Source organism: Acanthochromis polyacanthus, chromosome 3 (genome assembly GCF_021347895.1).
Source record: "Acanthochromis polyacanthus isolate Apoly-LR-REF ecotype Palm Island chromosome 3, KAUST_Apoly_ChrSc, whole genome shotgun sequence".
NCBI lineage: Eukaryota > Metazoa > Chordata > Actinopteri > Pomacentridae > Acanthochromis > Acanthochromis polyacanthus.
The window spans coordinates 19,062,251-19,089,427 of record NC_067115.1 but is presented as its reverse complement, the minus strand read 5'-3'; the positions used below and the strand labels follow the sequence as shown (position 1 = coordinate 19,089,427).

The 27,177-nt window shown below is 41.6% G+C and overlaps 1 protein-coding gene and 1 pseudogene across 2 annotated transcripts in view; both read right to left on the bottom strand.

Annotated features, from left to right (window-relative positions):
• Positions 1-4,743: 4,743 nt before the first annotated feature.
• Positions 4,744-5,710, bottom strand: LOC127533309 (nicotinamide riboside kinase 2-like; annotated as a pseudogene).
• A 2,562-nt stretch (positions 5,711-8,272) lies between these two features.
• Positions 8,273-27,177, bottom strand: part of ube2o (ubiquitin-conjugating enzyme E2O) — a 44,534-nt gene continuing 25,629 nt past the window's right edge. The window contains exons 7-23 of one of the 2 annotated variants that reach the window (XM_051945258.1): positions 27,051-27,160; positions 26,675-26,825; positions 26,240-26,297; positions 25,245-25,404; positions 23,923-24,078; positions 22,431-22,585; positions 21,113-21,225; positions 20,843-20,971; positions 18,978-19,067; positions 18,557-18,881; positions 17,539-17,906; positions 17,268-17,448; positions 15,719-15,855; positions 14,453-14,656; positions 13,043-13,100; positions 11,359-12,181; positions 8,273-10,997 (exon numbers count right to left, since the gene is read on the bottom strand). In XM_051945258.1, the coding sequence (XP_051801218.1) occupies positions 10,970-10,997; positions 11,359-12,181; positions 13,043-13,100; positions 14,453-14,656; positions 15,719-15,855; positions 17,268-17,448; positions 17,539-17,906; positions 18,557-18,881; positions 18,978-19,067; positions 20,843-20,971; positions 21,113-21,225; positions 22,431-22,585; positions 23,923-24,078; positions 25,245-25,404; positions 26,240-26,297; positions 26,675-26,825; positions 27,051-27,160 (3,246 nt within the window). In that variant the 3' untranslated portion in view covers positions 8,273-10,969. Of the gene's footprint in view, positions 12,182-13,042; positions 13,101-14,452; positions 14,657-15,718; positions 15,856-17,267; positions 17,449-17,538; positions 17,907-18,556; positions 18,882-18,977; positions 19,068-20,842; positions 20,972-21,112; positions 21,226-22,430; positions 22,586-23,922; positions 24,079-25,244; positions 25,405-26,239; positions 26,298-26,674; positions 26,826-27,050; positions 27,161-27,177 lie in introns of both variants that reach the window. The other variant, XM_051945259.1, reaches the window with a different exon arrangement.

The following is a 27,177-nucleotide window of genomic DNA, read 5'->3' as shown; positions in this document are numbered from 1 at the left end:
ATCCAGAGTGACGGCCACATGAAGACGTGCTGCTTTTTGACATTTTAACTTCTTTGGTTCATGTTTCTGTGGTTTAGGCAGAGCTATCAGAGTCATTTAAACGTGCTCGAGTGAAAAACTAAACCACCTGTGTGACTATTTATCCCTTGGGTTGTTCACTGCACCTTGAATTATCCCAGGGTCTATTTTTCTTGTTTTGTTTTTTTCTCACAACAAGGAATGTGGTGCTGCTAAAAAATGAAATTTCAACATCAAACTCCTGAAAAATGTTCAGCTCGTGTGAACGGTGTTTAAGTGTTTGCTGGTGGATTTTCTCCTGCTCTGTCCTGCAGCTCTGCTCCTCGTCGGTTGATTGATGTGTTTTTTTTTGCCTCGATGTGCTTCATGCTGCTGCACCCTCCATCCCCACATTACCACCTTTCTTCTTCTTCTCCTCCTCCTTGTTTTCTGCTGCTTTCATCCATTGCGGAGCTGAACACACACAGGCTGATTTATCAATAATCATCACCAAGGTGTCCTTAACATTTAGCTTTAAGTCACACAAGGGGAAAATGCATGTTTAGAGGTTCAAATATTTTCTTTGCCTGCATGAAGTCAAAGGGAAATCAGCACTGAGGAGCCTTAAACAAGGGGGTTTGGGTGGGAGGTGGGGCTGTAAGCTGGTTAAAACAGAGTGAGAGTGCAGGGAGTGGACAGAGGGGGAGGAGGGGGAGATATCGACACGTTAAATGCTGCATGAGGTAGGCGGCGTTTTGATCCTGACAGGGCGCCCTCGTTCTTTCTCCTCACCACAACAAATCACTGGGGAACATTAGCGAGCTGTCCTGACGCCGTGAGAACGACAGAAGGACGAAATTTACGTTAAGATGAGCACAAAAGTCAGGGACCAGAAGGGGCGAAGGCGGATAATCCTAAGGACCAAGAACAACAAAAAAGAGACGGATTTTGGAGCTCTGATGTGCCTACAGAGTCACAGCAAACACACACATGATTCCATGTTTTGTGTTTTATCCAACATGCCACGACTGTTTGGCAGAGACCAAAATGAGTTTCCCTTTTGAAGATTTTATTTTATTCATGTTTTTGCTCAACATACGTGTTGCCAACGTTGTCTTGAAGCCTTCGTGGGGCGTTAAGGTGGAGTTTTTGTTATTTAACTGATTGACAGGCGCTAATTTAGTTTGTTTGAATTTCATTTACTCATTGAAGAACTCTACAGCAGGAGTTTAGTTCAAGAGTGACGAGCACCTAAGATGGAAACAGTACTTGAAGAACCTTCTTGTTCCATTTTCTTCTCACTTTTGTTTCAGGGGACAGATGTGGTCTGTAGCACCAAAACCCAAAGTCAGGTCACTGATTTCAGACCAGTGAGGACTTTAGATGTAAATTTCCGAATCATAACATCATTTGGAGCTGCAGAAATATGCTTTCTGCTCTCATTTATTTCCCTGTCTCCACATGATTTATGTAAATCATAGAACTCTTTGTTTTTCGTGCTACAGACCATGTTCATCTTTTTGTTTTTTTCTATGCAAAGTCAGATGTTGTTTGCCTGATGAAGGGTCCTGTAACATGTCTGATGTGCCTTGATTGTGCTGCCTCCCGGTGGTTTGAGTGTGGCGGTGCATCCACTCATTCGTCATGCTACAAGTTGAATTTAAAAATCGTTTGTTCTTCCATCACTATTTTTTAAAACTCTGAAATGCTTGGAGGAACGGACAAACCACCAGACTCAGTTTAAATATTTGACAATGACATGCTCTTTTGTCTGAAATATGATGAAGTTACATCACGCTTATTTCCAAATTGTGTAGTTTTTGAACTGTGATATTTTGTGAACCTGCATCGTGATCTGAAACCTGTAGAAGCTGATAAATAAGCATCAGTATCAAATATCTTACTCAGAATAACGGAGTCCAGTTTCTCTCTGTAGGATCCAAATGAAACCAGATGAAGAACCTGATTTAAACTCTTCTGCTAGCGAAGATAAAAACTCGCCTCATCTGACTGTTGATTTGCTGTTTATGTCTTTATCTGCTGCTTCTGAACTCTTACTGTCTCATGTGTTCAAATGTTTACGGTGATGGGAAAATAGTCTTTTTTTTCTGGCACACTGAAGATTGAATGACTGATTCTGTATTCAAGAGAGATCTATTTTTCGATTTAGACAAATGTCTGTAAGTTTTCTATATCAAATCAAACATTCTGCTGGAGTGTTTTTGATTAAAAATAAATTAAATGATGATATATAACCCACGTATTGTTTGGTTTGTGAAGCATTTTGCTGTGTCTGGTTTTGGTGAAGTGCACTACTATTCTGCTGTTGCTGTTCTGCTGTTGAGCATTATTACTTGACGATACTCATCATTTTCAAGTGAAAACAGGTTTCTATGAAGTACCAAAATGTAAAATAAGTGATTCCATAAGTATTCTCCATTCAATTCAGTGTTAATAAATGCACCATTGGTTACAGTTACAACATTAAATCTGAAAATGGGTCTCAATCAGTCTTACACATCTGGACACTGCAGTTTTATTGCTTTCTTCTTTGCAAAACTGCAACTGAGTCCTACCATAATTTGCTTTAGTTGGATTGAAGTCTGGGCTCTGCAAAGTGTAACACTGCCTGGACAACAAAAAAAGTGGCACTTTAATTTCGTTGAACCACCTTTAGCTCTGAGAACGTAAGCTTCTGCAGTGTCACAGCATTCATTTCTGTTCAGAGATGCATTAATTTTCGACCAAGATCATATATTGATGATGGGAGAGTCGGACCGCTGCACAAAGTCTCCAGAACATCCCAAAGATTCTCAGTGAGGCAGAGGTCTGGGCTCTGTGGAGGACAATCCATGTGTGAAAATGACGTCTCATGCTCCCTGATCCACTCATTCATAATGTGAGCCCCATGAATCCTGGCATCGTCATCTTGGAACATGTCCATGCCATCAGGGAAGAAAAACTCCATTGATGTAAAGACCTGGTCATTCAGTATATTCAGGTAGTCAGCTGACCTCATATTGTTGCTGAACCTGACCAACCCCACATCAAAACCCTAACCCCCACAGGCTTGTAGGTACTAACCATGATGAGTACATCACTTCATTTGCCTCTCTTCTTACCCTGACGCCCCCATCACTTTGGAACAGATTAAATCAGGACTCATCAGACCACATGACCTTCTTTCATTGCTCCAGAGTCCGATCTTTATGCTCCAGAGCAAACTGAAGCCTTTTTTTTTTATTAGCCTCACTGATCAGTGGTATTCTTAGAGCTACAGCTGTTTAGTCCCAATCCTTTGAGTTCCCTTCGCATTGTGCATGTGGAAATGCTCTTATTTTCACTATTAAACAACCATAGTTCTACTCTTGATTTCCTACAATCATCTAAAGGTTTTCTCTGATTACATTTCTTCCTTGAAGATGATGATTCCCCACTATCCTTCAGGTTTTAATTATGTGTTGGATGGTTTTTAACCTTATTTTAGTAGTTTCAGAAATCTCCTTAGTTTTCATTGCTTGAATTTGACCCTTCTGAAACAGATTAACATCCTTTTCATGACCACAGGATATGTCTTCCAACATGGTTGTTTAAGAAAAGAGAAGCTCCTCACTGCATCAGCTAGAGTTTAATAAGTTGTTACCTGTAGAAATATATTCATTACTGCAGAAGGAATGGGACTTTTTTTTAAATAGTGTATTTTACCCTGTAACTTAAGCCTTCAAGTCCTGCTGCCACAAAGCATCGACACATCATGATGTTGCCACCACCATGCTTCACAATGGGGACCGTATGTTTGTGATGATGTACGTTATATAGGGCATGTAGTCTGTTGGCTAAAAAGCTCAATTTTAACCTGACATAGGCACTGTAATTCTGCTTCCTCATGCTAGGATAAAGCGACTAACAAGACTCAGTGTTACTCAGAAGATCAAAAGCTCAAAACAGTATCACAAACGGGGTGCTTAAAGGTTTGTTTTCATGTCTTGTCTTTGATGTAGATCAGGTGCATGATAAGCAGTTTAATAGACCGGTAGGAAAAAGGTAATATTGATCGCCTGCACGAGGCTAAAACCGAAGAGAGGATGTGCACATGATCACATTTCTGCATAAAAGAGGTAAAAAAGAAAACAGGTAATCATGAGTGAATCATCCGCCCCTACTTCCTCTGTGATCCACATTTATTTATATCAGTGGCATTTTGCTGGTTTCCTATAACTCTCAGGTGCTGCTGCTGCTTCAAAACTGCACCTGAATTTGATATTTCACTCTTCCATCCATCGATCCCAGGGGCGGATCCAGATTAATTTTAGTGGGGGGGCACAGGGGGGTACAACAGATATTTTAGGGGAGGCACCGATGGACTTGTTTCCTTGTTTATGTGAATTACAGCATCATTAGCTGCAGCATCCGCCCGTTATCTAAAACTAGTAACCTCAACGACAGTATCCTGAGGGCAATTAAGTGACAAATATTGTGCAAGAACAGCACTATATACAACCCTGTCAATTTCCACTTCTTAGAATGTTTACTGACAAATATCACACCTAAAATAAGAAATAATATTCTGTACTTTTAGCAACCAGTTCTCAGCTGTATACCATAAACATCATAGGGTTCTGTGTACTGATCAGTCTAAATCAAAATGAGTACTACCCAATACACAGTGAACAACAACAATTTGTACCCTTGATCTGTGGTAAAATAATCTTAAATGTTCTGTGGAGTAATGTAAATTTTAAAATAAAATAAAATACAGTAAGTAGCACTTTATACATTCAATAGTAAACCTGAGAACAATATTAAACAGTAGCAACAGTCCATATTCTAAGTCATTTAATAGAGCACAGCTCAGCAAACATCATAGTGTTCTGCATAGAAATCACAAAAAGCTGCTCTCAATAATCTTTCACAGTGAGCAGATGTTCTTGTGTTGCAGGTACATGGTCCAGATGTGGCCATCGATCAAGCCGGGGAGGTCTGGCACCGTGTACTTCCTGGAGCATCTCCTCTTGTTGCATTCTTCATATGGGATGGAAATAAAATAACGTTGGTTTAACACGTTGATCAAAGGCCTTTAGGTGTAAAGCAGGAAGCCCTCCACAATGAGGATGTGAGTCTCCTCCTCCTCCTTGTGGTCAGACTTCAGGACCATCTCTGTGTCCAGGGTGTTATTAACACCATGAGACTTCTCAAACTTCACCGGGTTCTCCAGCCACGCGTAGATCGTACTCATCATGGCATCCATGTCAGACCAGTGATGACATCGTACTGCTTAAAGCCATCTTCATCAACTTCAGTCTGTTCTGGGGGCTTGAAGAAGTCATCCTGATGGACCACACAGCAGTTGGGCAGGTTCTTGATCAGGCGGTTGGTGAGGATGGTTTTTCCTCCATTGGTTACGCCGTCGATGCCGATGATGTACTTCATGTTCTCGGATTGGTCAAAGCTCGAAAAAATGGTCAAAAACGTCAACAAAAACCGGATCAGGAGTGATCGGACGTGAAAGAAAACTGAAAAAGAGAAGGCTGCAGCAGGAAACGTCAACTACTCCAGTCCTCCATGACACTTGAGTTTAGTGAGTAAGGTAAGAGCAGAAAGGGAGCTGCCACTCGGACGCGGTTCTTCCACCCAGAGAGGACCTCTTTCTGTTGTTGCTGCTACACATACTGCCCTAGTAGAGGTTTTAGGTGGAATATTCCTTTTAACCAGCCCCTCAGGTTTCTGAGGATTTTGGATGGAATACTCGGTTAAACCAACATTTTAGGTGCATGTCTAGGGATTTTTGGTGGAATGTTCCTTTAAGGTGGATGTGTGAGGACCTTGCAGGTGGAATACTTCCTGAAACCACCTTTTAGGTCAACATTCAAACATTTAAGGTGGAATATTCTTTTAAACCAGCCTAAGTTTCATGTTTTGATCATTATCAAGTGAGAAACCTCAATCCAGACTCCTCATAATGACGTTTGGGATTCATGCTGCTGTTATTTGTTTAGTCCAGACTAAATGACTGAAATCCACAACTGTAATTTTATTTCAGGACTCTGTTATTAAATGTCAAAACAATCAGCATAACTGAAGAAAAGGAATTGATACAGTTTCATCAAATAATGCATGCTGCATTTGGATCTTTGTTCCTTATATTTTAAATATGAAATCCCCGTGGTCTGCACTGCCTGCTGTAAAATAACAGAGAAAAATGGAACAAATATCAGATCAAACTTTGTGGAAAGAACCTCAATATTTGAAGTCCTGGGATTCTACTGACTGATCTCTTCCAAACGATTAACATCCTTCAGAAAAAACGTCTTTATAGCCAAACAACAGACATTAACTGATGACAATGACAGCAGCAACACATGCATGAGGTTAAAGGAAAAGCTGATATCAGCTTAATGCTCATCTGTCAACTACTAAATCACTGCCAGTGTTGAATTGCAAAATTAGTTTTCCCTGAGAAGAGTTTCTTTTATTCATGTTGTTGCAGAACATAAGTGTTGCCAACGCCATTTTGAAGCCTTTGTGGGGCGTTAAGGTGGAGTTTCTGTTATTTCACTGATTCATAGGTGCTAATTTAGTTTGTTTAAATTTGGTTTAGTCATGAAGAACTCGACAGCAGGAGTTCAGGTCAATTCAGTTCCATTTTCTTCTCACTTTGTTTCAGGGGACAGATGTGGTCTGTAGCACCAAAACCTAAAGTCAGACTGATGAAGACTTGAGATGAAATTTTCTGTCAGATTCAGTCACACATTTTCATGTTTTCTCAGCTTGAATCTCATTCATCCCTGCTGCAGCCATAAAGCTTGCAGGTTGTAAACTGTAGACTTACCAAACGTCACAGTGCATCTGTTAGGAACCATTTTTAGCTGCAGATTCGTACATATTTGGTGCTCTAGAAAGTATTTACAGCAGCAGGGCGGTGCCAGAGTTCCCTGAAACAATGGAGCACTGTGACACAGAAACGTGAGTTCAGATTTCAGGGGAGAACCCAAGAGACACATCCTACTCGATATTTAGAATGTGCGTTCATCCCTCTAAATAAAAACACGAACAAACTGCGTCAGACACAACAATACAGATGAAGAAGCTGCATCAGGCTCCGGGTGTCGCTTCTAACAAGATCAATTCTATTAAATTTATCGTAATTTGTTCAGATTATACACTGCAAAAACTCAAAATCTTACCAAGTCTATTTGTTTTATTTTTAGTCAAAATGTTCCATCCCACTTGATTTAAGATAAATTCACTTAACAAGTGACATTTCAGCAAGATGGAGGGACTTGTTTTAGGACAATGCATCTTAAATATCTCAAGTCAAACAATCTTGAAATTGTCTTGTTTTGAGTTGAATTTTACAAGAAAACTCAAAATAAGTTTAACTCTCGTGTCGTCCTGCGGGTCAAATTAACCTCTTTTAAAGTTTGAAAATGTGGAGAAAAAAAAAATTTTCACAGGGAAACTTCTGATGTCCACGTTTTCAACATTATGGGAAATTTTTGAACATTTTTTGGTGAAAAAAATGTTAAAAAGGTTTCTTAAGAACATTCACAAAATCAACCAAAATCCAGTGAAATTATTTTGCCGATGTTCTTACAGAAAATATTAGCGCATAGCTCAGTGAGTAGAGTGGCAACCGGAGGGTTGCGGTTCAATCCCCCGGCCCGTTGTGTTCAAGTCGAGGTGTCCCTGAGCAAGACACCGAACCCCTAATTGCTCCTGGTGGGTCATGATTAGCGCCTTGCATGGCAGCTCCCGCCATCAGTGTGTGAATGTGTGTGAATGGGTGAATGTGTGCGCTCCAGGGGCGCTGTACCGCGGCTGACCCCGCGCTCTGACCACCCCAGATGGGGGGATATGCGAAAATCAGAATTTGCCCTCGTGGGATTAATAAGGGAAAATTTTTTTTTTTTTTAAAGTTGTTTTCCTGATATATATATATATATACACACACTCACTCACTCATATCACTTTAGATATTTTTAGAATTTAAAAAAAAATTTACTCATTTTTTGAAAATATTTACAAGAATTTTCTTGCCAAAATTGGGGGATATTTTTAAAATACAACTTTTAAGGGAAACCTTTAAAGAATTATTGGATATTTTTTCCTGAACGTTTTGCAAATTTTCTGAAATTTGGGGAATTTTTTTGCTTATTTTTCAGACTTTTTTTCAGACAAGGAAACTTTTTTTTTCTGTGCCTGTAAATGAAGACAACAGGAGGGTTAAAGAAATCTATCAATCGATCTAAACAAAAAAGCCACACCGTTTCTGTGGTACTGCTTGCAAAGTTTAATACATCACTATACAGTTTGTCTCAAAGCAACAAAAGTAAACCATTAAAAAATGAAATCAAAAGTACAATTACACACTCAGCATTTTGTACATATGTGCCCCAAGCATCCACGTGACTCGTTAGAACTCAAGTATGTGTTAAATATATACTGTATGTATTCATATAATTCAATATAGTCATGATGTCTGTACAGAGGGAATCAGGCTACAAATGATAACTTTATCAGTTCTTTTTAATATTATATCAATAACAGGCCACTGTGGAAATGTAGACATCGTACAGTCAAGTCTTGTGTGTAGCCCATTCAGAAGGCTTAAAGCAACATGTTACATGCTTTGGCTGTAAAACAAACTTCTCGGAGTAATCATAATAATCAATAATAATAATAATAATAATGGTTGAAATCTCAATAATATACACACATACACAGAAAATTGTACATAGCATCATGGGCTTGGTTTCCTGTCTGATTTTTACTCGGAGATCTGGCGAGATAGCTTCACATTATCTGTAGACGAACGAGGAAGAGGGTGAAAGATGAAGTGGCAATTTCACCTCTGACTGGAGGCGCATTTTTACCAAAAAACACAGAAGCCCTCAGTTTTTATTTCCACAGGCCGAGGTGAAAAGGGAGAAAAAAAAACGCTCGTCCAAGAACCGTGACACGATTCAAACAGCAGCATGTGAGGAAAACAAGAGAAGACAGGAAAGCAAACAAGGCTACGTGCTACAGCTACACGTCCTCCTCTGTAGCGTTAAAGGCAGCAAATTATGACAAAGAAGAGGACAAAACATCACGGATGCCCGATTGCCACATCTGATACAGGAATGACAGCTTGAAGAGTCACGGAGGGGAAAATATGGAAGACGATGCAAAGCAAAATACCCTCATTGGTCAGCTGTTGGCTCACATTTTTTTCATCATCTTCTGTCATTCGTGGGTTCACAATGGCACACTGTGCTTTCTCTCATTCAGAAACACTCTTCAGCATCAAGTTCTTTGTTCAAGTCAAACACCAGGCAGCCAACGCTCTCTTATTTAGATTACAGCAAGCAAGAGGGGTTCGTCTGACCCGTGTTATAATTATGAGTACAATTAGAATTCTAATAATATCCTGAAAAGAAAGAGGAACATTAAGTCGGAGGTGGAGATGCAGTTATTTAAAAAGATGTAAACAAAGTCTGCCGATTTCCCCAGGAAGCACGATTGGACCCAAAGGTGAGTTTCACAGCACAATCTGTGGCAAAGCAACAGTTTCGTGGTAACTTGGTAAATAACACCCTGATTATTTTAGGAATCCAGATTGAGAGAAAAGAAGCCGATCAATGTGTTTGTTTTCTCTCGTCGCCGCTTTGACGGGGCAAGTCGCTCAAATCAGGAGAAACCTAAAACATCACATCAATTACATCATCGGCGTCACAATCGCTGCAGTTTGTATTTAGATGTTGTTGAACTCTGAAGGAAAAATCAGAATGCAGCAGCAACGGATTCATACTGTGTTCAAGAACTGAAAAAAGGATGAAGGAGGGAAACACTGGAGCAGGATTTTAGTGGTTTTTAGTGTGAGTTAATGTCTGAAGCGTGACACAAGCAGCTCTGTACACAATGGTCTGAGATCATTAAGAAGAATTCAAGTAAGGCAACATGTTGACATGAGATGACGGAATGGATGCTGTATGATTTTTTTTTTCTATTTTACTCTTTAAATTGTGTCATGTGTGGGTTCACCTCCACCGTTAGCTCTGCTCAGAAAACCTGCAGTTCAGCCCGTGTGAGTATAAACAACCTCAAAGGGCGCGACTTTGCTAAATTCTACAGAAAGTGAATGGACTTCTGTATGTGGAGGCGGTGTTAAGCTTCGACTAGAACTCCTTCACAAACGGCCACCTGACTGTTCTCCTGTGCCCGGCCAGCTTCTCTACACACCAAACAGCTACAACAGTGGAACCTCCGGAGGCGATTCGTATGTAAACTTTGTCACTCGATGTTGCTGCGTGGTTCAGTGCGAGTGATTGGCGAAGGAAATACCAGCAAGTATAGTGGAAGAAGTGGTGAAGCTGTTGTGGTTGGCAGTTTTACTGACATTCAGCCTGTTCTACGTTGACTATTTGTGTGAACAGAGAGAATTTGGCAGAAAGCATATAACCAGTGATTTCTACTTAAAAAAAACAACAAAAACAAACAAGTCCTCCTGGTCGGTGTGTTCATGTCATCGCTCCCAGACCAGATTGTCCTTTTGTTTGTTCGTCGTAGTGCAGGATGGTACAGCGATAGTATCAGTAGTGCTACAGAGAGCCGCAGTCGACCCGACAGCCAGAGGAACCGGGCTGCGCCGTTTTTCAGTGGAGCCGAGCCGCCGACGAGTCTGCTTTACATTTATCAGGCCGATTGAGACGCCAGAGTGGTTCATCCGGCAAACCCTCTGCCCAGACGGCGGAGGCTGCTGGAGGTTAGTTGGATGACGAGGTGGTGGAGGAGGGTTCATGGCACTGATTCTCGATCTCATTCAGTCCTTCTCTTCTTTTTTATTTTTTGCATCCACACTGCCGCAACCGAAGTCTGAGGAACTGTGAGCAGCTCCAGAGAAAGCTCCATCTTTTTCCTGCGTCCATGAAAAGATGAGGGTTTCTGCTGTGAGTGATGCTCCTGCAGGTCTGTGTGAGGTTCACCCTCCTCTTTATTCATCACACTCGTCTGCAGGGACACTGAAGGACAACAAAGACATCATCATCCAAACCCGCTCACACTCCTGATCAAAGGTGCTGTTCGCCTGCGGTCGCTGTTTGATCGAGAGGAATTATGGAGGGAAAAAAGGCAGAATGTTGTGGAGTTTAGGGCAGCAGGAGCAGTAAAGACTAAGAAATGGAGGATAAAAATGTGGGCAGTGCTGGGAGCACAGTGCAGCTCTGGACAGGGGCACAAAAGATTGAAAAGTGTAGCCCACCCCCAGACAATTAGTGATGGATCCCTCTCTACGGCTTGAGGCAGATGGAAAGGTAGAAGAGAAGGAGGGAAGGAGCAGGGACAGTGCAGTGGTGTGTTGGGAAACGGTGAGGAGGCACTTACTTGTCCTCAGTGTGCTCGGGGATGCCAGCGGCAGCCAGTGCAGCTCGGTACTGCAGCAGAACACCACGAACGCTCTTCACAAACCCCTTCGAAAGCGGGAAGAGTGGAAAGCCGATGTCCGGGTAGCCGCTGCCCTCAGGGAGGAAACTCCGGTAGCTCTTTCTTCTTTTCTTTGGTCGCACCACTGGCTGGCTTCCTGCGCCTACCCCTCCTGCATTAACGGCAGCAGAACCCGACTCTGACGTCCCACTGCGGACTACAGAGCCGGCGGCTGTAGAACCGCCCCTGTTCTCTCCGCCCACAGAGGTGCTGACCTGCACGCTGTCGCAGTCTGAGTTCTGGCTCAGCTCCTGCTGAGAGGCTGCCGTGGTGGACGGACTCAGCCCTGAATCCTCCAGGTCCTCCTCCATAATACTGCTAACTCCTGTGGCCCCCTCCTCCCCAGGCTTGCTGGGGCTGCTGTGGGCCACCGCCATGGGCCCCGAGCCCAGAGGCAGCTGCTCGTCCAAAGGCTCCACAGAGGAGGATCGGTCCTTGGAGTGGTAGGCCCTGCAGTGCGCTGCGTGACCTCTTTCTGCGGCCTCGTTCAGCTCCAGCCACGCCTCCAGACGGTGGACGAGCCGCCAGCCGTTACAGGAGAAGTGCTCCTGGATCTCCTGCTTGAAGACCTCAACAGGGTTCTGGAGGAGCTGCGTCATCGACTGAACCATCTTGATCAGAGCCATCTCATTATAGCAGCGGCTGTTCTCGTATCCTTCCTGAAGACCTCGGTCGCTGTCGAAGCCGGCCTCGTTGTAGTAAGGCTCATTGACGAGGATAAGGCCTGCAGAGAGACGTTGCAAAACACTGGTAAAATCACACATAATGTAAAAAAACAACAAAAGAAATCAGACAAAATTCAAGATTGTGACAACATTTGTGATTCATCATTCTAAACCTCTGAATTTCAAGAATTCCGTCACCGTGGGCTCATTTTCACTTCAAATCGTGGAAACAACACAACCGTGACTCAAAGTAGAGAGAAGTCAAATCAAAGTTAAAATTCCTTAAAGACTTATTTTGGAAAGAAAAAAATAATAAAATCACCATGTACAACATTTTTGTCCACAGATGTTACAGGAAAATAAACCTGCAGTTCAGCTGTAAAGGCCCTGAACTTTTGCCACATGACTTTGGGGCACAGCTGAGTCACGGTCGCACCAAGAAGAACAGAATTTGTCGTTTGTGGCAGAATCTAGTTCGAGCAAACCAATTGTTTTTGTTAAATTTTTAAATGAGAAACGTAGAATAAAGTGATTCTGATGAAATATCACAATTTTAGAAAACCTAGAGTGACACACGGTAGGCTGGAGGAACATTAGAAAACTGAAAACTGATGATCCTGTTTTTTACAGTTCACGGCTCTGATAAAGTTAAAAGATAACCTGTCTTTTAAATACTCCGGTGAGTTTCAGGGTTCAGAGGGTTAACTGAAAAAAATCTATTCGTTTGGCAAAACCAGAACGCAGAGAAGCTTAATAGAAGCCGTGTCACGTCGTGCGAGAGACCGTTATATTTAGTTGAATGACTGGGTGTGACCCGGCACTCCTGAGCAAATGAACACATGAATAAAACATTTCTCAGCTGCAGAGGACAGGAATACAGGAGTGTGTGTGTGTGTGTGTGTGTGTGTGATGGCACTAACCTTGTATGGAGATGAGGACTTGCAGCAGGCTGGACTTGCTGGTCCATCTCTCAGTGCCCTGTGGATCAGATCACTGTTACAACAAATCAGCACAAAGTCTGGAGATGCAACTGTCCACGAATTAGAAACAAACTTTAAAATGTTCAATAAATGAACTAGCATGGTGCCGTCAGAAGGTGGCGGTATAGGAGATGTTTCGCAATGCTGTAATAAACACAATAGAAGAAGGCAGAAACAAAACCAGCTGTTTCAAGAAGAAGAAGAAGGAAGAAAATAATGGAAAGAAGCCTCCAGGAACTGTTTTCAATTGGGAAGGTTGTAATTACTCTTTCAAGTGAGCTGGTAATACCCGGGTTTCATGCTGTCCAGAGGTGAAAACGATGGAAGAAGCGGAAACAGCTCATCAGTCGTGTGAGATAATTGTTCTCTCAAAGGGTCCAAAATTGCGAAATTGAGGGAGTTCTTTGTTGTTTTCTATATAATTTATCAACTGTGATACCTAAAAAAGCACATATAAAATACATGCTATGGAAAGATGCATCAATTGCTAATGAAAGAAAACATAAGTCGATCAGTAAAATGTATGTTTGAAAATAAAATTCACCAAAAACTACTACTTTCTTTACTGAACAATGTTCCATTTATAATAAACAGTTGTTATTTTGGTCTACAAAGGACGGCATCGTCAGATGTCTTTTGTCAAACCAACAATCTGAAACCCAAAAATATCTTGTTGATGACAGAAAAAACAGAAAAGCAGCAAATCTAGGCATTTGTATTTTCTTTTTTTTTTTTTTTTTGGTTCTTCTGACTTCCTGGTTGACTAGGCATATTTTCATTTGCTGCATTCAATCACTGCAACTTAATTTCTACACAAAGCCATGAAAACCAAACTGTTACAACTGCTGCTCTTTCTGGATAAAATGAGTTTAACGTTTCCATGTTGGCAGTTGGCTGATCCAAGCCTGGTTCAAAATAGTTCAAGTTTTCCTTAACTAGACCCGTTTCCACAGCATTGAAGAATGGTCTGGCTGCACCGTTAGCATTCTGCTACAGGAGGGGGAAATAAAACGCTCAGGCTTGTTTCTTTAAATCAATCATAGTCACTGATGCAGCAACTGTGACGCACAAAATATCATCTCCTTGCAGGGAAGTAAGCGCTAGAAGAACCAGACGGACATGTCTTACTGCACGCTCCATATCTTTAGCAAAATTAGCCATTTTAGCATCGCTTTCCGTAGCATGTATGCGACCTTCCACCCACAGCCTGCATTCTGAGAGTCAGACTTGTCAGTTTAATTAGAAGTTAACGCCCAAATCTGTTAAACTGCAGATTGTGACTGACTCATGTTCACAGGCTCAACCGGACGTCACAAACACACCTACACAAACCCGTAAATCAACACTCACCTTGCCAATCCAGGTGCCCAGTAGGCTGACGCAGACCTTGCCGTTGTCATACAGGTTGGGATTGAGGCGGCCGCTGCACTGCGACAGGTAGCGGAACAGAGGCGGCACAGCTGGATAGATGTTGGGCAGCTGGATGTCAAACAGGAACAGACCGTCCTCGTAGGGCGTACGAGTCGGTCCTTTGATCAGAGCTGAAAACAGGTCCTGTGTCGGGGGAGGAAAAGAATTTTATCACACGCTTTTTAGACGTTTGTCCTCAGTGTAATTTATAGAAGACTGGTGTGCAAGCAGGAGGTAGGAGAATATGAATTAGGTAAGAGAACAAAGCAGCACATCAGAGTCAAGAAAAGCCCTATTACACACAGCTTCATGCCGTATTAAGGGTAACCTTTTAAATCATTACAGTAAAATACCAACGCTTGAGACTGACTCAAAAAATAAATGACAGCTGACCTTAAAGAGTCTGTAACATCTATAGCGCCTAAAATTGTTTCTATATTGTGGGTGTCCATTAACGGAACTGTGGAAAACTGAACGAGAAATTCAAATCTATTTTTTCTCCTGACAACTTTGGGTGATCTTCCCTCACATATAATTCATACACTCAATTGTTTCTACCACTGAAAATGTTTTCTACACATTTGAAGTCCTGAATCTCTCTTTTCAGAGCTTTGAAGTCGATGTTATGCAACTGCAGGCTTATGATTATTTTAACTTTCTTTAATTATATATATTTGAGGTCTTTTGAAAAAGCAATCACGCAGTAAATTCTATCAAAACACTGACATGTAGTGGACGGGTTGCAACTAATGATTACTGTCACTGCAGATTTATGTGATTATCATCGATCATTTCCTTGATTAAGCAATTAGTTAATGAAGAAAATAAAATGTAAAAAAAAATAAAAAATAGTGAGAACTGTCGCTCAAATGTCGCCTTTTGTCTACAACCCAAACATAATCAGTCACTATAATAGAGGAGAAAAGAATCCAGAAAATATTTACATTTAAGAAGCTGGAATCAGTTTAATTTTCGATTCATCCTATTAATATAAATATGTATATAATGTTGTAAGACTTTACTATCTGAAATGCTCCTAGATGACTTCTGTTGTGAGTTGGTGTTTCATAGTTAAAAACAGCGAGTCTACACATTTTCCAACACGGATTGTCTTGTTGGTCTAGGTGTGTTTATTTAAACGAGAAGAACACTAATCTTTCAAAACAAGTCAAGTTGTGAGCTGCTTATTGGCAGTAACGAACCCACCATGCGGTCCTCAAACGTTTTGACCATGATGCCGTCGGGCAGCGACGTTGCCAGCAGAGCCATTTCCTTCCTCACCGTGCTGAAGAACTTCTTTGCCTCCGCTGGCTGAAACTCCATCTTGTTGAATGAGTGAGTCTCTGTGACAGCGAGAGGAAACACGAGGATGATGACTGAACAGTAAAGCAGAATAAAACAGAGCTTTTCAGACACAAGCATGTGGGGCAGAGAATTCATTAAGTGAAACGATGTGTGTGTTTCTGATTTCAGAGTGGAGATGGGAGAACGCTACTGTCAGTCACAGTGATGAGGAAATGTGAGTCTCCTGTTTTGTGTCTGAGCAATCATAAGGACAAACATATAGATCCCTTAGATCAGTCTAACGGTGTGCAGGTTGAGTTTAACATGAACCTCGTTGATATCTGAAGCTCCGGTTAATAATATTACAACAAAAAGTTCTGAAACTGTTTGTGTTGGGTGTGAATAAAATGCATCACAGTCACAGAAGTGCATCATGTGCGAGCTGTAACTGTAACGAGTCAGGAGACCACGTGAAACCACACTATCTGCAGGTGTTTGTGACCACGACCTGAACTTAAACTGGAGCATCAGCACATTCTGAGATGAGCCAGACTTCCTGTTGGGGATCATCACTGATGAAAGAGGTAAGTCTGAGACTACCACAGAGAGAAAAACTGCAGCTTTCACAGGGAAAGAGCTCACAGTCTCCAATACATGAGAAAATGTCAGGAGCATGATCGTGGTTTTCTTAAACCTTCACATGGTTGTGCATCAAAAACTGATCAGCCAGGGCCGGACTGTCGAGGGCAGAGTTTGACTGTAAGGTCCTGAGGTGCCTTAAGGAGAACATTCAAACAAGAGCCACGTCATTCAACACAGGCCATCATTTCCCTCCGTCTAATCCGATCTTTTGCTTTCTGAATTGTGACTGTTGCTCGTTCCAAGTGTAGCCATGATGTCAGTTCGTCTGTCATTTTCATTCTGTCAGCTTCGGCTTCTCTTTCCATTAATTTTTCCAGTCGTTACAATATATTCCAGGGTCTCTTTCCTTATGATGTGTCCAAAAAATGTTGCTTGCCGTTCCCTAATTTTGTTCAATAGCATGTCATTTCTGTTAGGTCATTTTAAAACATCTTCATTGCTCATTCCAGCTATATAAGTAGCATGTGTCTGTAAAACCACATCTCTGCTGCAGTTTTACAGACGTGAGAACATTCAGTGCAAACAGCCTAAACGCAATCATCACTCTCTACTCACCCTACATGCTACTTTATATATTTATACCTCTTTCCCAGAATGAAGTTCAAGTTGAAGAGTTGCCATTTTGACACATCTGGACACAATTACACAACAGGAGTCTATCGCTGCACAAGGAGACTATATAAAGTGCAGCTTTTTGATTTTTAGATACACGAGTTCTGAACTTTTTAAATGCACCTCGTATTTAAACAAAAGAAAAAAGCAGAAGGGCAGATGTGAGAAAGAAAGAGGATGAGGGTAAAGTTAAACATTACAAATCTCCACGTCTCACCTGGGGCCCACTCCAGCACTGAGAACACCTCTCCCTTGGCACTCGTAAAGGTCACACCAGGTTTGCCGCCACTCTGCTGGCACAGCACTGGAGTGTCACTGAGAAAGTCACTGGGCCATTCTTGTCCTCCTACTGGTGTTAGTGGCTCCTGCTGGGGCTTTTCCTCTCCAGCTCTCTCTGCCTGAACAGTAACACACCAGCAGGTAAGATGCAAACTAAATGACAGCAGGTCGCTTCAATTTCATAAGTCGTACATTCATTCAACACCTACCTCTGTCCCTGCTCCTCCACTCCCCACTGCCTCCACCACAGCCTCCATCTTCTCCTCCTCCACGATGGCCACGTTGTCCAGCGTCTTCCTCAGATTCTCCTGCAGCTTCTTGATGTCGTCCAGGAAGCGTTTCTCCTTGGTCGGTTTTTCGGGGGCCGCTGGCGCCACTGAACTCGCTACGTTAGTCGTGGACGCAGGTTCAGCAGATGTCGGGGAGGTCGGAGAGCCGCCGGTCCACAGCTGCTCCACAGTCATGTTCTTCAGGCTCTCCAGGATCTTCAGGGCCTCTTTCAACTCCCTGAAGCCCCGAGAAGCACCATCCTTACTGGGCTTCTCCGCTCCGTTGACGGCTCCTCCTGGAGTGGTTCCTGAACAGGCAGAATTGGAACGTGAACACCAAATTACCGCAAGCACAATCGCAGAGGCAAAGAGGAGACATCGAAAAAGCTTGCTGTGAAAAAAAGTAAGTGAATGCTGCCTGCAAGACATTCTTAACCCCTTGATGCCTGAATTCATTTACAATTAAATTTAGGAAAAACTTTTGTGTTTTTGCTTTCCAGCCGATGCTAAAATAAGTGGAGATTGTTAATTTGTCTATTACACATAAAACATATGTAATAATAACAGATGTATAATAATCAGGTTCCAAACCAGTGCTTGCAAAAGGTTCTGAGGTACGTACTGAATATACACAAACCAGCACTGGGGGAATGGATACGCTATCTCGGCTGCAGTCTGAAGGAAAGTAGCATGATGAGAATTTGTGACAATACTCCTCAAAGGGTTAACAAAACTGAGCAAAATTCTGAAGGTTTAAAAATATCTAAAACAATAAAATCTTCTCTCACCTCTCTGTCCCGTATAACAACTGTTATATTACCAACAAAAAAGGACAAAAAAGCCCTCCTACTTTAGTCCAATGAAGGACACGAGTGGAGGGTGATTTATGTGTTGCATTGTGAAGATCGTATAATTCCCTTGATATGAAAATGATCATAAATATGAAGAAGCTCCACACCTCCTCCAGAAGCAGGACTGGCCACAGAAACAGACGCCTCTCCTTCCTCTCCAGGGACTCCTTTTGTGGGGCTGTTGACCCCGGCTTTGCTGCCCTCCTGTGGGGGGATGATGAACGCTGTAGATCCGGTGGGTGTGGGGGTCGGGGTCGCCGTGTCAGTGATGTCTGCATTGTTGATGTGGCTGTCGTCCTCCGTGGTCAGGCCGTTGTCTGTCTCCCAGCTGTCGCTTTCATCCTCCCACTCCTCCGTGGACAAAACGCTGCTCGTTTCCTCCACCGAGTCGTAGTCCGTCTCCTCGATCTCAGACTCCACGTTATAGAGGTACTGTGTGTGAGAGATTATTAGACTATCGGCAACAAACACCTCACTTCTAATGTCAAACATTACATTCAGTTTCACCCAGGCTTTTTTTTTTTTTACCTGAGGCAGGACGATGGTCATGGAGTTGTCTGCCCACACTACCTCCACTTTGCTGCTCACATCCACCCTAAACACCTGGCCCACTGACGTCTGAGGGCAGGTAAAAGCAAAGACAAACATCATCAACAGCACATCACACAACGTTATTTTGTGTATATTATTTTGTGTTGTTTTCAACAGACATGTGAAGCCCTCTAAGGCTTTGGTATGACTTAACTAAAACAACAAATCCTCATTACAGAGGTAGTTTTTTTTCATAACATAACACCTTAAAGAGACAATAGTTATTTTTAAAGCCTTACTTAGAACAAGGGTAAAGAAAATCGTTTAGGTTACTCTAAAAGGACATGAAGCCATTAAGCTGAGTACAGTCAGTCCTACAGGGACATGAATGCTTTAAAAGTCGGATTATGAAATGGCCTGTCAGCGATGTGGACAGTTTACTCAGGGGGTGTTGCAGAGAAAAGCTTAGCGAGTTCCCAGTTTGATATCTATTGATGTAACTAATGATAGAGCAAATTATCAAAGCCTCAGCTGCTGGTTCATTAAGTGTCTGCCACTGCAAGAGACCCTGCATACATGAAGGTTAGTCTGCTCAGTTTTTGCCGAAACTGTTGGAGAGAAGCTGTACGATTATGATAGTGGCTGTAGTTTGTATTTCTTTATATTGACAGGTGATTCTCATTTTTTGATCACAACATCTATGTCTAAAGAATGACTAAATATCTACTTTGTTAGGTCTGATGCTTTCAGGGTCCAAATGCTGCTTCAGATCTTAAAAGCAAACAAAATCCATGAACGTTTTCATGAGGCACCACTGAGGGTTACAAAAATAAAACACAGACATCTACATTGTTGGTCTCCTTGACAACTAATAATCAGCATCAGTGGATGAGTTAGACATTAGCAGTAAGTCAGCAAGTTGATGTCTATAAATGATAGGACATGGTAAGGTTGAGGTATTTCTGAAAAAAAAAAAAGCTAAAACTGTGGATGTACACAAAGATGATAATATAGTATTTCATATGATATAAGTCATATTTTCCAGGGTTAGTGAAGTTAGGGTAGTTAATATAATGATCTGCCACCGCCTGGCTAGCTATACAGAGTGGGCCATAAGTGTTCACACATAAGAAAATGCAGAATATATATTTATGATTCAGATACCCTAGAAGACGCGTTTGCCGCTGTCTTTGGGGGGGCACTTGAAGGTTGTGATGTATCAGGTGAAGATATGAAACATAAATCATCTCAAGGAGTGCATCACCAACACCATCACAAGCAGAACTTCAACGGTGCTAACACTAGTTCATCAACAGGGGAAAACGCGTATTAATATGTGTTTTTGAAACAAAGGTAGTCTTATAGAGCACATTATATAAATAAAAACAATTGTCCAACATAAAATGTTTGTTTTTCCTATGCATGGAAACTTATGGCCCACCCAGTAGAAGTATAGCTAGGCTCGTATAAACCGAAGCTAAAGCTCTAATATCAACACTGCACTGTCTTTAGGGCAAGAGCAAAACTGTTTTCAACAAAGATGCATGTTAAGGGCCAGTCAGCGAGGTAAAGCACCCGTGTCTGCTTAAATCATCACACAGGTATCATTATGTGTCAGCCTTCTTGATTCAGGAAGAGAAAAATGTGTCTCACACTAACAGGAAAGCGGCAGAATAGTGACTGGATAGTTTTTTGTACTCAGATTTACTGAAACAACAAGAGACGCAGCGCTATAGAATGTTAAAAGACAACAACCTCTGCAGAAACTGGTTTGTCCAGTCTTGTCTCACCAAACAGGCAGGGACATCTTCAGGGAAATGCTCATGAAAGATCAGCGGAAAGAAAAGCAAAATTGTGTTCACCTCATTTTCACAGTCATTTTGTCCGTTCTCCGAGTTCCATATTCTAATGACGATATCAGTGGTGCGGAAATGAAAATCTGGATGATCAGCGATGTCGTACACGCTGACATCCTCCTCCACACCGATCACCTACGTTCACACAAAGCCAGAAAACATACATTAATACTACGGTTGCTGCATAATTATCCTTTCCCTGCAACACCTAATCTCATTTTTCATTTTCTGACACAAACATTGTCTTTAATCACAGCCACAGTTCTCCAGACTGACCTCCACATCGTCACTGGTGGAGTTGAGTTTGATCCACTTTACAACACATGTTCTGCCCCTGTGATCACCAGACTGGATCACACCGTACACTCCTGGGTCCTGCAGGGCTTGGGCTGAAGGGGAAGCAGAGACACACACATAAACATCACTGCAAAAACTCAAAATCTATTCGTCTTATTTTTAGTCAAAATGTCTCATCCCACTTGATTTAAGATAAATTCACTTAACAAGTGGCATTTCAGCAAGATGGAGGGACTTGTTTTCAGACAGTGCATCTTAAATACCTTGTTAAGTCAAACAATCTTGAAATTACCTTGTTTTAACCCTCCTGTTGTCCTGCGGGTCAAATTGATGCGTTTTAAAGTTTGAAAATATGGGGGAAAAAAATATTTTCACACTGAAAACTTCCACATCTTCTAAAATTTTGGGGATATTTTTGAATATTTTTTGGTGGAAAAAAAGACATGTTAAAAAAATGTTTCTTTAAGACCATTCGGGGGGGGAGCATTTTTCTTCCAATTGTTCTTAAAGAAAATATTAGAATTTTTACTGATATATATGGAATCATTTTAGATGTTTTAGGATTTTTTTTGGAAGATTTTTATTCATTTTTTGAAAATATTTATAATTTTTATATTTTTAAGGGAAACTTTTCGCAATTTTTTATGAATTTGGGGATTTTTTTGCTGAATTTCTGGATTTTTTTCAGACAAGGAAACAATATTTTTTGGTATCGTAAATGAGGACAACAGGAGGGTTAAGAAACCTAAGCTTGACAATCCTGGTAAAATAAAGCTTAAAATAAGTTTTCCCAGCTAATTTTAAGATCTCAATATTCTAAATATCAGATCTTTTTTCAAGAAATCTTACCAAGTCATTTTTCATTTGTTCTATTGGCAGATTTTTTCACTTATTTCAAGGTAAAAGTTCCTTGAAATACGTTTATTTTTCCTTGTTTTGAGAAGGGCATTTTTTCCAGTGAATTTAGCTGCAAAACAAAATACAAAAAGCACACACAATGGAAATCTCTATGACTGTATTTGTTGGGAAAAAAATTAAAACTTTGGTTGGCTGAAACGTCTCTGTATTTCACAGAACACACAAACCTCTACAGTTTCTACAAACGACCTAGATGCTGCTCCACCGGCATCGTCATGTAAGTACTTGTTGGCAGAGTGGCCCACATGAAAGAAAACATCATTTAAGCACACAAAGACGGAAATCTAACACACATTCTGTCTAAAAAAAAATCGAACAGAAAAACAAAAAATTAAACAGTAAATAATAAAAAGTAGTGAAATCAATTCGTATTTCTTACGTCGTTTGTCTACCACGAAGTCCCCGGGGCAAAACTCGTGGCTATCGAGGTGCTGAATGGGGATGAGGTCATTTGATCGGATCCCCTTCTCCACCCGACCGTCCTTCCACATCACATCAGCCGTTGTCTTTGTGGATACGACTTCCACTGCCACCCTGGAAAAGAAGAGTAAAAGAGTTTGGCCTTTTAATTAAGAAATATTCTTATTCATAACAAACACAAATGTACAAATCAATCGTTTTGCGTGTATTTTTGCCTTTATATTAGCGCAGTATCCTAACCTATTTGCTATTTATCTTGATCTCATTTGTTTTTCTGCGTCTTGAAATCCCAGTGTTCTCTCATTTTTTCTTTCCTCTACTACTCAGTTCTGCTCTGATCATTTTATTCCAAATCACTACCATCCATCTCTGCTCCTGCTGCATCAATTTAGATCCTTTGATCCTAAAAACTGTCCAAGGTGAGTCTGAAGATGCGACAGGATGTGCAACACCAGAGTCGAGTACTGCGATCCTTAACTGCTGTCTTTTGCTGTTCAGTTCCTTTAACTTAATATCAAACTGAACCTTCTTTAGCATATTCAGAACAAAGAAAGGAAGTAAACAAAGGAAATGACTGGTTTGCAATAACAGTTTTTTTTATGACTGACACTGGAGCCGTCTCACACTTATAAGGTTGTATTTTGGAGACCTTGAATTTAATTGGTGCCTTAATTGCAAAGAAAAGGAAACCAAGACAGTGTTGGGGCGTGTTTGGTGGAGTGAAAACAGCCAGAAAGAGTGTGTGCAGTGTGAGTGTTTTGTAAACTGAGGATGAGTGTGACTGTGTGGTGGAGGAAATGACACCATCAGTAGTCTGCACTGAAAGGCTTTCTGTGTGCACATGCTGACGAGCTCCAGTGTCACTGTTGGACATATCGAGACACAAGCCCTTTGACAAACAAGAGAGGTCGGACAAACAGACCAACACAGTGTTGGCAGATTTCACAGGGAAAGCAGCTGTAGTTGCTTGATGTCGCTGGTCTAAGTTTTATTTCGTGGTCCAGGCAGAGCAGCAGGAGAAGCACCAGACTTATCGGCCTTAAGCGTCTATCTAATGTCAAAACACTTCAGATGATCAGACTTCATCCTGTCCCCAACACTGATCTGATGAGTCACTAAATATACAAAAAAGATGACCAACTGTCAGACAGAAGTGCTGGTAGGAGGAAATGAAGAGGATATCAGTGGATAATAAAGAGCCAGATCAACGCTGGATTTTTGTGGCTGACAGATTTCACAGGGGCTCTGCTCAGCACTGACATGCACTCTGCTGCATGTGCTGCAGTCAGTGCTGTAAACAAAGGAGTCACACTACCAGACAAACTCTGTTCTCACACCTTTTATAAACAAGAGAAGCACTCAGAGTGCAGCACAAAGACGTACAAAAACAGAGAAATGAATAACAGAACAGAGGACAAGAAATGAACAAAATTGCTCTGATTTTCACTCACCGGTCTCCAGGCTTAAACTCCCGTGAGAACTTGGTCCTCTTCTTCTTGTGCTTCCTCTTCAGGTTGCGGATGGACAGCGGGATGCTCTTCTTGCGATTTGTCCCCAAACCGCCGCTCTGAGAGGACGCCGTGGAGCTCGCAGACGACGTCAGAGAGCTGCAGCCGGGTCACAGTCACACAAAAGAAACACACACAGAGCAATGGGATGTTTTTCATTGTACTGTAAGTGAAAGCAACTAGCATTTATCATCATCACTGACTAATCTGCTGACAATTCTCTTGATTATATGGCTTCCTTTAATTAAAGAAAGTATCAATATTATTTTCTAAAACACAAAGCAACAGCTTCATACGGCATGCTTTAAGTGCAGACCAAATATCCACTGATAATTAGTTCAATGACGTTCTGCGATCACTGAATCAAGGTTGTATGAAACATCTGAAGGAGGAAATGTTGACACTACAACAGGAATGAAACATAATGAAATCTGCTGGAACAGATCTAAAATACATACACTATTTATGAAGCTTTTAAAGATTCACATTTTCACAATCAAGCACCTCTGTGTCTGTTACTTTTGGTAATGTTGCCTTTATTTTGACAAGAACAGTGGAGATAAGGGCAGTAATGATCCAGGGATCTGCTAATCAGGGCATATGTGCCCGTGTGCTTTTCACCCAAACCACTCAGCTCACCAGCTCTGTGGTCATTATAACTTTCTGAAATTGCTGCAAGGCTCTCCACCAGGCGTTGGTCTCCGGTTTCCAAACTGACACGACATATTTCCATCACTTTCACTCCAATATAACATCAAATTAAAATGTACTGCCTGATATCTCCCTTTCTCTCTTGCTCTCGTGTGACTGATTTCATTCAGTAGCTCAGCTTCATTATTGATGCAAATCAAACTTGAACACGACCAGATTTACACTTTACACTTGCAAGGTAACTCTGCTGGGTAAGTCACAATAAGGTGAATAATTAGGCTCCAACTCCTGCAGCATGATCTAGGGCATATTTGACCTCATTTCTTCCAAAGGCAAAGATGTAAATCAATGCAACAGTGTCACCAATTCACATATATAAAACACGGCACTGATGACACAGTTGATTTAGAAGTGGTTGCTGTGTGGGAAAGGATATGGAAAAGGTCTTTCTGTTATTTTGTCCACTGAAATAAATACGATGCACTTCAACACAACACCACAAAAAATAGTGTAAAAATGAACAAAGGGTCTTAGAATTATGCAAACACTGAGCAAGTATCCAGTGCCTCCGACACCGGTGAAAGTGTAAAACAAAAAACAAGACGTGAACAGACCTGGTATCGTCAGTGTCTTCTGCAGCCTCGTCGTCGGCGTCCTGCTCTCCGTGTTCAGCTGAGGAGTCGTTGGTGTTCTGGGAATCCGGAGGGTTCTGGTTGGGAACGGGGCCGTTGTTGTTGGGATGAGACGAGTCCGTCTGCTCAGATTTGTGCTCACCTGGTTGGAGACAAACAAAAGATAAAATGGACTTTTATCAATCCCCAAGGAAATTTGTGAAAGCTGGATGCATTAGAGGGATGCATTAGTATGTCAGTGTAGTTTAAGGATGGATAATTATCAAAAACAGGAAATTAAACAGTACTGCATGTTAAAAAATGATCAGCATTTAGATGCGAGTACATAGCATACACTTTCCAGACAGACACACAGTCATCCTCCATTTCACTGGATCATGCACACAAATATATTTCTCAGCTTAAGTGTTCTGCACTTCAGCACAATTTCCAATTAGTCTGTTCCCTCCGTACCCGACTGCATTCATGGAAAGGACTGCCTGATGTCTCACAGGAACTTTAAATAATTCACACTCTGCTTTGCATGGAGACATTTAGTTCTCAGCAGCTGTTTGAACGTAAATGTGATGCGGGTTTTTGTAAACTATCATAACATTTACATTACAGACACAGACATGACCAAAAACACACATTTCAGTAAAAATAGTTATGATAGTGAAAAATTCAGCTACCAACGCATGTGTGTATTACTTCCCCTCTCATTTCCTGATGTTCTTGCCTTTCTGTTCGTGTTGCAAGACATTTTATTTCAACAGACTGAACTCTAATCAAAAAAATATCAACTGCATTTCTAAACGGTGAGTCCTTCTTAGTTATCAGCAAATATGTACAAAATGTATGTCGTATCTGTGTGAAATTTAAAGTTATATAACCACAGATGATGCATTACTCTCTGTGTGTGTGTGTGTGTGTGTGTGTGTGTACGTACTGTATGTTCCTCTAAAAACTGTGTTTCTCTACAGAGTGTTGTTTGGTACCTTGCAAGTCAGCATTCTCCGTCTTCTTCCCAGAATCCTTCTTGAACAGCCTTTTCAACTGCAGAATACACACACACACACACACACACACACACACACACACACACACACACACACACACACACACACACACTGTGAGAGCCTGAAGATGATAAAAAAAACAAAAAAACTTCGTAATTCACAAGTGCTGTCAATCACCGTAACGCTGAGGGGTCTCCAAGATTCGAAAACAACATTCTTAAAATATACCAAGATTTCGGATCATCTCAGTTCCTTAACATCTCATGTAAAACAGTGACTCTAAGTGCTAACATGCCGCTGCCCTACATTTATACATCGGATATTACAGAATACAGCAGTTCTCTATATATAAAGAGTATTATTTGAATCTTTCCTTGACGGTTCATGAATAAACGGATGCAAATGTATCCACACCTTTCTAACAACAGGGTCTTCGGGCAGAACAGGGGCGCCCTCGTGTCCTTCGCAGGTCATCCGTGTGGCATCGCCTTTAGCAGGGAAGACATAGAGGGCTCTCTCTCCCAGCTGCCTCTGGGTGTGGTCATAGTAGCCCAGACGTCTCACCCTAAACCCAACCAGGAGAATGACTTTACTCCACAGCACCACGTACTTGTGTGCCAGTCAGGAACGGCATTGGCTGAAAATTGATCCCTTGAAAAACCTTTTCCTAAGACGTCCACAGAAATCTTGCAGATTAAATCCCGATTAGACACTACAGCAATTAAACAGCACCTACAGTGAGGCAGACATTAATCTAAGTGTAACCCTCTTCGACAGCAACTGTACTGACCTGCAGAGATTTTCCTGTGTGATGGTGGAGGGAGGTGGATAAACGCTGTCAGAGCCTTTGGGGGAGTAGCTCTTCGTGATCCACGTCACTTTCAGCTCCACCACCTTCACCTGAGGGACACAGTGAC